This window comes from Paramisgurnus dabryanus, chromosome 1 (assembly GCF_030506205.2).
Source record: "Paramisgurnus dabryanus chromosome 1, PD_genome_1.1, whole genome shotgun sequence".
Taxonomy (NCBI): Eukaryota; Metazoa; Chordata; class Actinopteri; order Cypriniformes; family Cobitidae; genus Paramisgurnus; species Paramisgurnus dabryanus.
In genome coordinates this window covers 59,097,096-59,109,674 of record NC_133337.1, presented here as the reverse complement: position 1 = coordinate 59,109,674, position 12,579 = coordinate 59,097,096, and the positions used below count along the sequence as shown (strand labels likewise).

The 12,579-nt window shown below is 38.6% G+C and overlaps 1 protein-coding gene across 2 annotated transcripts in view; it reads right to left on the bottom strand.

The window, feature by feature from the left end:
- The window catches only part of waplb (WAPL cohesin release factor b), a 65,105-nt gene that overhangs the window by 28,195 nt on the left and 24,331 nt on the right, over positions 1–12,579 (bottom strand). Inside the window, exons 4-6 of one of the 2 annotated variants that reach the window (XM_065242649.2) lie at positions 11,802–12,130; positions 6,789–6,910; positions 762–857 (exon numbers count right to left, since the gene is read on the bottom strand). In XM_065242649.2, coding sequence (XP_065098721.1) covers positions 762–857; positions 6,789–6,910; positions 11,802–12,130 — 547 coding nt within the window. The remainder of the gene's footprint in view (positions 1–761; positions 858–6,788; positions 6,911–11,801; positions 12,131–12,579) is intronic. The other variant, XM_065242650.2, reaches the window with a different exon arrangement.

The following is a 12,579-nucleotide window of genomic DNA, read 5'->3' as shown; positions in this document are numbered from 1 at the left end:
ATGTTTGCCTTCATAAGCTTTCATTAAAATGTAATAACCTGAACTCCCTCCGAAACGACTTTCCTCTGAAATGACTTTCAGCTATAACCAATAGCTATGACCGGGATGGAATCTGTAATCATTTTGTGTATTTTCTACCAAAATTATTTAGGCTACAATCTGTGAAACAGATTGATTTCAAAATGTATTGACCGGAATCAAAAGTACAGCAATATTTTTTGTAGCTGAAAGCATCGTAAACTTACCCAAAGTGTTTTATAAACACAAGGACCAGGGAGTGTGTACAACTTTATTAAACAAAATCCAATAGGACCAATAGCTATTAAAGCTGCCGTGTATACGCAGTTGATGCCGTGCACCCAATACAACAGTAGGTATGCACCTAAGAAGTTGGTTCGCAACCCGCCATAAAATCAAAAGAAGCAGCAGCAGATAATGTGAACGTGCTCATTGCCGTTGGACATAGTGATAAAAAATTATTTAAATATGTTTTTTTTAAGCCCTGTGGGTAAGCTGATAAACAAAAAATTCATTTTAAGGCGAACAAACGCTTTAACTATTACAGCCTGCCTAACGGCTCATTGGTCCGCTAACAGACGTAACTTAGAGGGAAAACGAGAGCAAAAATGTTTTTCACATTTTTTCATGTCTGAGTCGAAGAGGTAGGAGTTTTCACATATGGTTGACTATAAACATTGCCGTTCAGTATATGAGTTGGAGTGACCTGTGTTTGTTCTTATGAGTGTAGATGTTGTACTCACTGGAGGGGCCTGAGATCGTGATGGAGGTGGGGGCAGCAGGTCTTCAGCCTCTGGCTGGTTCCAGTGTCTTGCATTATACACAGCTTTAGTAGGTGACTGCAGAAAGCATAAAAACACATTGTTAGACTGAGTCACAGTTTGGTTTGTTTGTTTGGTTTTTAACCACAGAGAGTCTGCTGGTAAATGAAGTGGGACTATTATTTGCATTACATTTACTGCGTAAAGTCAATTAACAGAAGTGCCAGCTCCTTTTGTGGGTGTGTACACATAATCTCACAAAAGTAAGTGCACTTATATGGGAGTAAATATTTTTAGCATACATATCCTTTAAAAATAATCATATGTGATTTTATATATAAAAAAATTGTCAAGCATTTGCAAGTAGGGCTGCTCGATTATTGCTGAAATGTGAATCACGATTTTTCCCATGGGAAATGAGATCGCGATTCTCTAACAAGTTTTTTTCCAACAAAAACATTTATTGCACTCAAGTAAAAAATGTGCTACACAAGACTTTCAGTTATAATAAAGTGTCTTAAAAGTCACTTTTCCTTATTTTAGACCCCTTAAGATGACTAAATTAAAATGTGTAAGCTGTTAAACATAAACAATAGAAAGTTGACATCAATAAATAAAAATAAAAAATTGCACATGTGCTTTTTGTACACTCAAACTGGCCAACCTTAAAACTTAAACACAAAACCCTAAAAGATCAACATTTTAAGGTTTCAGGAAGGAACACAGGCATGTTACAATGCCCCCCCATGCTAAAAAGAAGAAAGCGAAATGATCGTGTCCGATTGCTAAATGGATAATATTTTGGTTTTACACCATGTGAGCATAGACATTATATACATACATGCATCATAGACTGACGCTGTCTATTGGAGCTGACGTATCAGCACGGCCGTCATCTTGGATGGGTCCCCAATTAATTTATTTCATGAGGAAGGTGTATCTCCTCTAACTACAATAATCATAACTCAATAATCATTACAGATTTTCACACAGTTTGGTTACACGTAAGTAACTGCACGTTACATAATATTATAAATGGTAAAATAACCAAAATTATTGTTCAGTCTTACTTGTGAAAGGTAATCCTATGTGATCTGGTATCAATACTGCACAGGTTATTGCAACCGTAAACCGCACAAAATACAGGTTGCTATCTGTTGACTCCAATGCTAGCATAGAGTGAGGAGACCCAACCAATATGGTGGTGATGCTGGATTACATTCCAGCTCGTCATGAAGTGTCTACGTATATAATGTCTGTGTGTGTGAGTGGAAGGAAGTTTGACTGATATAGCATCGTGTATGGTTGTAATGTAAATATGTGAACACGTGAATGCAGCATGTGAATACAGAGAAATACTGTATATGCAAGTGAATCGTTGTCATTTATAGAGAAGCTCACATTTGTATAAATCAAAAGCGTGATTGTTTTTTCGATTAATCGTGCAGCCCTATTTGCAAGCATAATCGGTCATGTGTGGTCCAGAACAATGTAATGACTGGAGTTAAGGATTTTAACCCAAAGCGTCAGCAATAGTGAGTTAAATTTACAGTACAAGATAAACAACACTTTCCATGTTTTGCAATTAGTTACATAAACATTGGTAAAAAGCTGCCAATAGCACTTGTGATGGGACTCGCGTTAAAGCAAACAGGAGATGGCCCAAAGCCAAATAATACAATGTGAAGAAACACATTTGGGGGTTGGAATTGATCTCACTTTTAGAACAAAGCGATCAAACCAACCTGAGAATAAATCCCCATCATACAAAAACACCAATCGTGAAGATAATTGCCTGTAAATACTATTTAATACCCAACCTTCTGGTACACTTTATGTACAAAGATGCCTTTATTCCCCTCACACTGTAATCAAGTCTGTAATTAAAAGTCATTATGAAGTGCTACATCTCTCGGCTTGTTTGTGTTGGCGGTGTGTGAATCGAAGCGTAGGTCATTTGTCTCAGCAGGAGCGCGTTCAAAGCAGACTGCGGGAACGCTCCGTATATGAACGACTTGCAGAGAATGCCAGATTGAGTCAAACAGCAGGGACTGATGGTGCGCAAACGGCCAAGGGAGGAGGGGCTGATAAAAGTGAACTTGGCAGCGGTAAGAGACGCTAAAACAGCACGTTGGACAAGGCTGAGGTTGGCTTATTAATAATAATGAAAAGAGAAAAAAGCTGGCTATGAAAGCTCCTCTGCAGGAGACTGGTTTTAATCTTATGTAATTAAGAAGTGTTCTTCATGCTAGCGGGGAGTGAAAGTCGGGCTCCACCCCGTACAGAGCTCCTCATGTTGGGTTAAAAGCGTCTAGAGGGTCTGTCCCCTAAAGAGTTTCTCTAGGGTTGGAAAACTACTCTGAAGTTTGGATAAGAGTTCAGACCTATCTAGTCCTGTTGGCCTTTCTGTCTGTAATCGGCACACTGAGTCACCCACAGCAACACAGTGTCTCTCCAAAAAAAGCTAAGCCCTACTTATTCACGATTGTGTTCCTCCTGGTTATATATGTGGGGGCTAAACACTAGCAACATGTTGACACATGATATTCTGAGTTTACTACAATGAAAGACAACTTCGTAGCTAACTTAGTTGGATGTTTAGAAGCTAGTTGAAAACGACAGCCACTTTCTCATTAACTGGGTTTGTACACTTTAGCGAGAGTCAGTAGGACTAAAGAGAGAAATAATGAGAGTTTCTGGCTGATCCAGTATCTCTTACCCTTTGAGGCCAATGCATCTGTCCCAATGATTTCACATTCATGTCACATCCATCATTTATATGTTTTTCTTGTTTTCAAACTTGATTGGGTAATATCGGAAGTTCTGCTTTAATAAAAACATCACTTGTGAAGTAATCTAGCTGGCTAACATACTGCAGATGACGTTAGCAAAATGCTGCAATTTAAATATTTCTAGTTTTAAATGTCATGTTTTTCTCATTTTTCAAACTTAGCTGGTGTGTAAGATGTTAGAGCATAAGAAAATCCTGCAAAATTATAAAGCTAAAACTTAAATGTGATACATTGTCTTTAACAGAATTTGCTTTTCAAACCTACAGCGAATGGCCGGTTTGGACTACAGCCCTCTACTACAGGTTGAATGAGTTTTTGACCAACCTTAGGCCACAAGAATATGGCAGTCGCAAGCTAAGCTCAAACGGCTCTGGCTAAGATAAACTGCTGGTCAAAATTACAACACACTAAACCAGCTACACAATTAGAACTCGTTACGTATTTCTAAAGAACGGACTTCATAGAACAAGGAAGACATCAGCCCATTTTGAGGACAGTGAAAACAGCGCTATAGAGATAAGTAAATTGTGTGAAAATTTTAACACACAAAACATGAACACGTTATATTGGGCACCATAAACACAATCAAGGCTTCGAAAACGTGACTTTTAAGGCTTTGGTATAGTTCGTCATACACACAACCTTGAATATTATACTTCATCTGACTCGTACTTGAACAAATGTATTTGGCGCATGCGCATTGCAACAAGTTGCAATATCTCACATATCTGTTGCAAAGATATTTCCAACTTATTTTGTGAATTTACACACCCAAGGTTTAGTTGTAACCTTGTGGATAAACTAATTACTGCAAACAAAATAAAAAATTTAATGTGCATGTGGGTGATTCTTGCGAAATTAGACTTATGAGGTGTCATGAAACATTTTGATAAAAAAGTAAAACGCAAAGTAAGAGTATCAAAATAAGAAGCATACAGTTACAAACATCTCTTCATGTACTATATTCATTAATTCAAACGACATCACACAAACCAATTTTAGTTTTTTCCACATTTAAGGGGAAAATTTTCATTACCACAACATGTCCAGACTGGATTTGGGTTATTTGACATGGAAATAATTTTTCTTGAAAAATCAAAAAAATAAAGCTTCAGTGCATGGTATACTATAAACATTTACAGTAAAGAAACGTGTGGTATTTGGTGATCATTGGTAAATGTAGAGACAAAAATAAGGAATATAAATGTGTCCAAGACCAAATGATTCAATCATTTTTAAGCCCTCAAGGAACTAACATTTTCAAAAAAAAAAAAAAAAAAAAAAAAAAAAAAAAAAATAGTTGAAAGGGGCATAATTGACTGAAACTCAAGATGGCTACCAGGTAAGCAGTTCTTATTTTTTCTCTCCAGATAAAAATTTAGTTTGTCATAGTACCTAGACAACTTTTAGTTCTCATTACTGAAACATGAGTTTGTAAATGCATACATTTAATGTAATATCATGTTGCGGTAATGACAATTTTTGATAATTAAATTCAAAAAAAAAATAATAATTCTTAGGGAAATATTTTCAAATCCTTTAAAAATAATGGTTAAAGTTCAGATCTTAATCTTATATGTGCAAAAAAAAATTGGCTTCAAAGGCTTTTTAAAAATTCTGATTCTGGATTTCATGACAATCACCCACGTGTGATGTTTTCGTACAAAGTGTTTGCAGGTACAAAAATCCGGCCATGCACGTATAGGACTCTTGTACTATTTTGATTATGGAATTTTGGTCACATGCACTGTATGCTAGTAATTATGAACCCTAAACACAGCCAACAACAGAGTAAAAATGTCAAAAAAACTCCCATAAAAAGCCTTTGTCTGATGACTATGTTGTGTTTAAACAATGAAAAGTCAGTGTGTTGAACAGATGGTATTTTACAGGAGACTCAGATGACTGAAGTAAGAAAAACTACTGGGTATGTTCAGATACGCTCAGCCCACGCTGGAATAATGAGACAGTTTTGACTTCAGCTTCTGTTTACAAACCGTCACACTCATTTGGCACAGCTGTGAACAAATGACGACGCTGAAAGATTATAAAAACCCTCCAGCACCTGTGCACTAACTGCCATGCACTCTAATTAAATTAGCTTTAAATATCCTAAACATCTCAGAGTTTTTAAGAGCTCAGAAAACAGAAACAAAGGCTCTCCAGATTAAATCGCTAGCTGCAGTCTGGAATAATTTATCCACGATCAGTTCAGTCTCCTACTGAGACACTGTGAAATACCTCCTTGCAGGAACGAAACCAAAAATGCATGGCCAAAAGCCACCGGACCATCGCAATTAATACAACTGTGTGGGAAGAATAATCATTGATGCATCACCGTTCCAAAAAAATAACAATATTCACAAACAAGTTAATTGTAAAATGAGCAGTAGGTTGTAGTAAGCATGGAAACCACATGTAAATTGACATGAACAAAAACAGGGCTGTGAGATACAGGGATGTGGTTCTTTAAATGACACCATGAAACTAAAAATGCACTTTACTGAAGACACATGAAAACTGTGCCAATCAATAACTAAAAGGGCTGTGACACAGCCATTATTTGGTCAGATACAAAAGACACAAGAGTAAAAACGGCTTTGTGTCTTGCTTACATACACACACAGGCGTTTTGCATCATTGTTGTTTTCTTGTTACGAGGACATCATAAACCAGGCCACAGCACGACAACAAATTAATCTGACTGACACATCTTAATGATGCGAATTTAAGCAGCAATGGCCTTCTAGTACTTACATAAACTTTCAAATAAAAATAAAAACAATATAATAGGCCACCCTCGGTCACAAAGGCTTAAACTTACGGGTTTAAATAATTTTATGTTTAAAATTATGAATCAATCATGACTTCAGAGTGGTCTGTACATATAGAGCAGGCGCTTCATAATGGCTGAGCTGACAGCAGGGGTGAGAGAGATAACAACATTACTGACATTACAGATAAAAGCCAAGCAGATGACAGCAGCCTAATGCTCCTTCCACTATACTCCTGCTAGCATAAATAAATCAACGGACAACAAATCAAACGTCATTTCTTTGGATGATGGGCCCATTTACTGGTGAAATGAGCAATGCAATTCCTTGGCTCTAAATGAAATGATGCTTGGTGTTCACAATCTTCCCGAAACCCAATAATAAACTGTATCAGTTGAATAATGGGAAAGAAAGACAGAGTGGAGTGCAGGTGTCTGCCTCACCTTTTTGGGCCCGCTGAAGATCTTCCGACTGCTGTCCTTGACTTTCTCCTGAGGTTTCACCTGAACTTTCCAGGTTGTCTCGGTCATGGAGGTGGAGTAGGCTTCAGGTATCTCCATAGGATCTAAACCGTGTAAAACAGCATTCATTCATCGATTAGCTTAAGGGTCTCTATTAGGCTTCTTAATAGAGGATCTTTACACTGTGCAGACAATAAGACAATCAAACATAAGCCCTTTTCAAACACAGATTTCTGAAAAATCTCCCTTGGATTTGTCCGGGGATTGTTTAATTTTCGCTTATCCACACTGCCAATGGTTTACCGGAATCTGTGCATGCGTTCACACACATCCCATAAAGACACGAGACGTGACGTGTATTGTATTTGCAATCATTCAAAGCATCTTAACTTTTCTTATTATTAGCAATTTCTCTCAAGAGAAACCACGCATGTGAATTTTCTGATTCAATCATAAATGAGGGCATGAGGTGCGGTTATATTACATAGGTGTGATTGGCAAAGGACAAAAAAGCAGGAAAATATATGGCACACCTACCATGACGTGGCGACATATATACGCATGCACTCACTCACGCACACGCACACACACACACACACACACACACACACACACTATAAAATGAAATACAGTTGAAATATAATTTGAGCTCAAAATTGATTGATCTGAGTGGCCAATCGTCAATCTGCGTGGGCAAGTGCCACCCTGACCATTATGTAGCCTTGCCACTGTTTCAGACTGAACAAAATCAGTCACTTTGTGCATTTAAAGGTAAATATATCAGTGTGGTGCATTTTAAGAGTAAAAATAAGTAACTAGATCTATGAGGATTTTTATGTTTTTGTAAATAAATGTGTGCCCTTTTAGTAAAATCTTTGGTTGCATATGGTAATAATAAATAATAAGGCACACAAGCCACATACACAACTTGATAAATGAGATTTGTCATTGGTCAAAACATGTTTAATGTTTATAGAATAATTAGTGGGGGCATTTAATACAGATTAATTATTGATTACAACACGCTGAATTTAAAGTGGATACTGTAACACTAAAGTTATTCAAATGTTGTGACTTTCTGGAAAGGCAGTCAAGTGCATTTGTCTTTTGCATAGTTCTTTTGGCACAGTTGAGCTACGCGTTTCACACACACACACGCACGCACACGGGCAAACCAGATCCATGAATGTGTTTGTTTGTCATTATATTATTCTGTAATCGCAAGATTCACAAACCATTAAGAGGAGCAAATACAGGCGTGTGTTCGTCAGGATGACGTTGGATCTGATTCGTGTATATGCGTGCGTTAACGTAAGTGATTACAGAATAATAATGCAAGCAAACGTTTTGACACAAACGCAACTTTATATTGATATTGCGAGACAGCATTTCACCTCGATGAGAAATCTGATATTTACATTACTGGCATAGCTTGATTTGAAACGGACAGTTTTGTCAAAGCAGCAAACACCTGGCAGGTTCTCTTAATTTTGCTGTTTGTCTCTGCCTATTCCTTCTATCCAAGCCCAGCGCCACTGATTTAAGTCCTTTATATATAAGGTCGTCTTACCTAGGCTAGGCTTCATTTACTTAATCTTCATCCTGCTGACAACTTGTTGTGACTTTTCCGCAGCCGCGCGGCATCTGCAGCTGGATCTCAGCCACACATCAAAGACCCCTCCCCATTCTACCTCTGATTGGCTAGTTTGTTAGTTTGGTTGAGAGTGAAATATGTGTTTCTCTCATTCTAGTGTAGGCGAACGCATGATTTTTTTTAATTCGCAGCCAACACCACACGCCGGTGATCCGACTGCAAGCTTTTTGGTGAGCTCTGCTTTCGATCGTGACAAATAAATAAACTACTTGCGGAGTGATATGAGGTCATTTATAACGGTGCCTTGCAACCCCCCCCCCCCCCCACATACACACAAAAAAATTAGATTTGCATGATTCACGAAAGCCTCATTTTCAGGTCGGAAAAGCCGGAATTCCGGATTTATCCGGAAGAATCACACCCCTGATATTATGCTGGCCAGAGTGCAATGTGTGCAAAAAAATCAAAGGGGAGGATGTTTTTGCAAATATTTGTATTAATGAAAATAATTTATGAAGCAAGGGTATCAAAATATTTGTGGTAACTGTTGAAATAAAACGTGTATAGATATGTAACCAGTCCTACTGGCACCAGATTCGAACCACACTCGTCTGGCATGAGAGTTGGATGCACTAACAAGGAGACAAAGGCCATGAGCCTTAACGGCAGTCGACGAGCACTTCTTGAGGTTGGGGAGTGAGGTTTACTTTTACTGCAAAGCTCTCACTGACAAACTGATCATGACATAACATAGACGCGCTGTAATTTATTGTAACAGGAGCGCTGACAGTAATACTCCATTCCTTATTTTACTGTTGTCTGCACTTAAATACTTTATACTTGTATTAAAGGGGACATTTCACAGGGAACTTGTTTAGAAGCAAAATAAATCTTTTGAGTCTTCAGAGTACATGCAAACGTTTTAGCTCAAAATTCCATATAGCCAATTTATGGGTGTGAGCAAAAATGTGCAGTTTTTGGGTGTGTCCTTTTAAATGCAAATGAGCTGATGAAATGCAAACACTGATTGGAAAACAACTGGTGGTTTGTTCAATTTAAACTGTTGTGTTGTCAATTGTGCTGTTAGTTCTTTCTTTCTCTCGCTCTCTTTGCACTAAGGGCGCACTCACACTATCCAAACCAAACCGCGCTCGGGCGCGTTTGACCCCCAAAGCCTGGTTTGTTTGACTAGTGTGATCGCTCTGTTCCGCGCCCGAGCGCGGATTGGTTATTCGCGCCACGGCCGGGTTGCAGAGGTGGGCCGGAGCGCGGTTCACTTGGGCTCAGGCGCGGAAGGCTGTGGTGTGAGCGCATTCGCGCCTGAGCGCAATTCAAAAGGTGAAGACGTCAGTTGCGCGACCACTCACCTTCATCTGCCTCCGTAAAAACCTTTTGATGCGCGCCGCGGGGTTACTTGAATGTCCGAGCTGCGCACGTGACAGATCAACTAAGCAATATGATGACATGTGAGAGGGCTGTCTGTAATCGCGCACCAAACGACTCGTCTCACACAGACTTATCATTACGGTGGGTTCCAGTGTTAAGAGAGCACTTTACTTCCTGCTTTTTTCAAAACAATCGCATCTTAATGACGAAAGCGCGCCCGGACTCGGATCGATACAAGTACAGTGTGAGTGCGTGCATCTGGGGGAGTAGGGAGGGGTGACAATCGCGCTGGGGCTTGGTTTGGTTTGGATAATGTGAGTGCGCCCTAAGTGGCAGTAGCACGGTTGGATAGTGCAGATTAAGAGGCTGTATTATTATAATAAGATCCCCTTTTGACATCACAAGGGGAGCCAAATTTCAATTACCTATTTTTTCACATGCTTGGAGAAAATAGTTAACCAAAACAAAGTTACTGGGTTGATCTTTATCACATTTTCTAGGTTAATAGAAGCACTGGGCATCCATTATAGCACTTAAAACATGGATAAAGTCAGATTTTATGATATGTTTTTTAAAAGAAAACACCACCATTTTTCAATATTTTACTATGTTCTTACCTCAACTTAGACGAATTAATACATACCTATCTTTTTTCAATGCATGCACTTTTAATCTTTGTACAGCGCCTCGTGAATGTGTTAGCATTTAGCCTAGCCCCATTAATTCCTTTTGCTCCAAACAGGGATGAATTAATAAGGCACCAAACACTTTCATGTTTTCCCTATTTAAAGACTGTTACTTGAGAAGTTACATGAGCAAGTATGGTGGCACAAAATAAAACTTTTGTTTGGAGCCAAAGGAATGAATGGGGCTAGGCTAAATGATAACACATTCCCAAAGCGCTGTACAAAGATTAAAAGTGCACGCATTAAAAAAGATAGGTATGTATTAATAAATTTAAGTTGAGGTAAGTACATAGTAAAATTGTAAAAAATATTTTTGAAAAAGGTGGTGTTTTCCTTTAAATTGTTGTTATTTTAGGCCAGTGGTCACCAATCCTGGTCCTGGAGGGCCGGCGTCTCTGCAGAGTTTAGCTCCAACCCTAATCAAACACACCTGAAGCACTTTAATTAGCTGCTTCAGGTGTGTTTGATTAGGGTTGGAGCTAAACTCTGCAGAGACACCGGCCCTCCAGGACCAGGATTGGTGACCACTGTTTATGGCAGTTTCGTGATCGTTAATTTTGGGGGGAATAATTTTTTCCCCACCAGGGATAAAAAATTATTTATCTGAGTCAGGGATATAAATACCAGAAGGTCGATAATCCCCCCAGAAAAATCACAACCTGATGCTCACGATCGATCTCTATTTCAGCACAGAAGGTGACAAGCTCTCTTATCTTGACTGCATTTAAAACCCGTGTCAAAGAGCTGAACCATAACCTTTTATTGCGATGACATGGGGATCCTCACTACAATATGCACTTTACGGCAAAATTTCTGCCTTTTGTTCACACAGAAAGCGTTCCGTAAATGATACAGCGATGTCAATAGGTCCCCTTTATGGGACTGATCCCAGAAACAATTACGGGATGTGTTTGAGTTCACAAAAACTTCACATTTGAATTTAAATGGGACTTTATGTTCAGCCTAATAAGTAAAAAGACAAAATTAATTTAGCTGAATGATAATGTTTATGATAGTGCAATCAAAATAGCCACCAGCATAGATTAAGAAACGCATTGGTAGTGTGAAAGCATTTTTAAATGTCAGAATAAAGATCCTTTTTTGCTATATGTTCTTAGAATACAATAAAAACCAAATGCTTGTGTATTTGCATTCACAAACTTGTGTCGATTAAGTTTCTGGCATTAAATCAAAATGTTTGCTACTAACGCATGCAATAACAGCAACCAAAGCCAAAAGCATAAGTGTGTGTGTGTGTGTGTGTGTGTGTGTGTGTGTGTGTGTGTGTGTGTGTGTGTGTGTGTGTGTGTGTGTATTATATATACTGACTATCTTTGAGTCTGTGACTCTGACCTGCTGCATGACTGCTCTGAGCATTCTGTGTCTCTCTGGGATGAAGACCCTCTACATTCAACTCCATTGAAATCATTGACCCTGATGTGCTCATCTCAGCCTCTCTTTTGGCCGTCTTCCTTTCAAAAGATCCTTCATCTTCTTCACTGTCGCTCGGACTCAGTTCATCAAAGCCAAAGTATTTGATTCTGTACTTTGAGCATCCGGAAGAGTCATCATCGCCCTCAGCCAGAGGGTCTGTATCATCAAACCCAAAGTGCTCCAACTTACTGCTCTTCACTTTGCTTTGCGTGGGTCCGGATCGACTAGAAATCAAAACAGACCAAAGGTCAGAACTGCTCACATGTGCACATCAAATCACATGGGTGAAGTAGAAAGCAAGAAGCAATAAATTGTAAACAGAACAAAAATAAATATTTATAGCAATATAAACAGTAATGTTAAATGCATTCTAAGAAAGACTTTTGACTAATGTCTGGAGCTGTGCTGCTAATGTGGGAGTTTGGCGGTATCATCTCCCCAAACTACTTGTTTCCTTCTTTCTCTGCATCCTTTTTTTAACAAAAGTTTTAACAAAACTAAAACAAAACATCCATGTCAATATAGGTACAAAATCTAACACAAAAAAAAAACAAAATAAATATTTACAAAAATAACAACGAATTGCCTAGAAAAAGGATTGCCTTTGTAATTTCGATCTACTATCTGTCCTGACTGGCACGTGCACCTCAGGGTCCACATGTGCGTGCGTAAA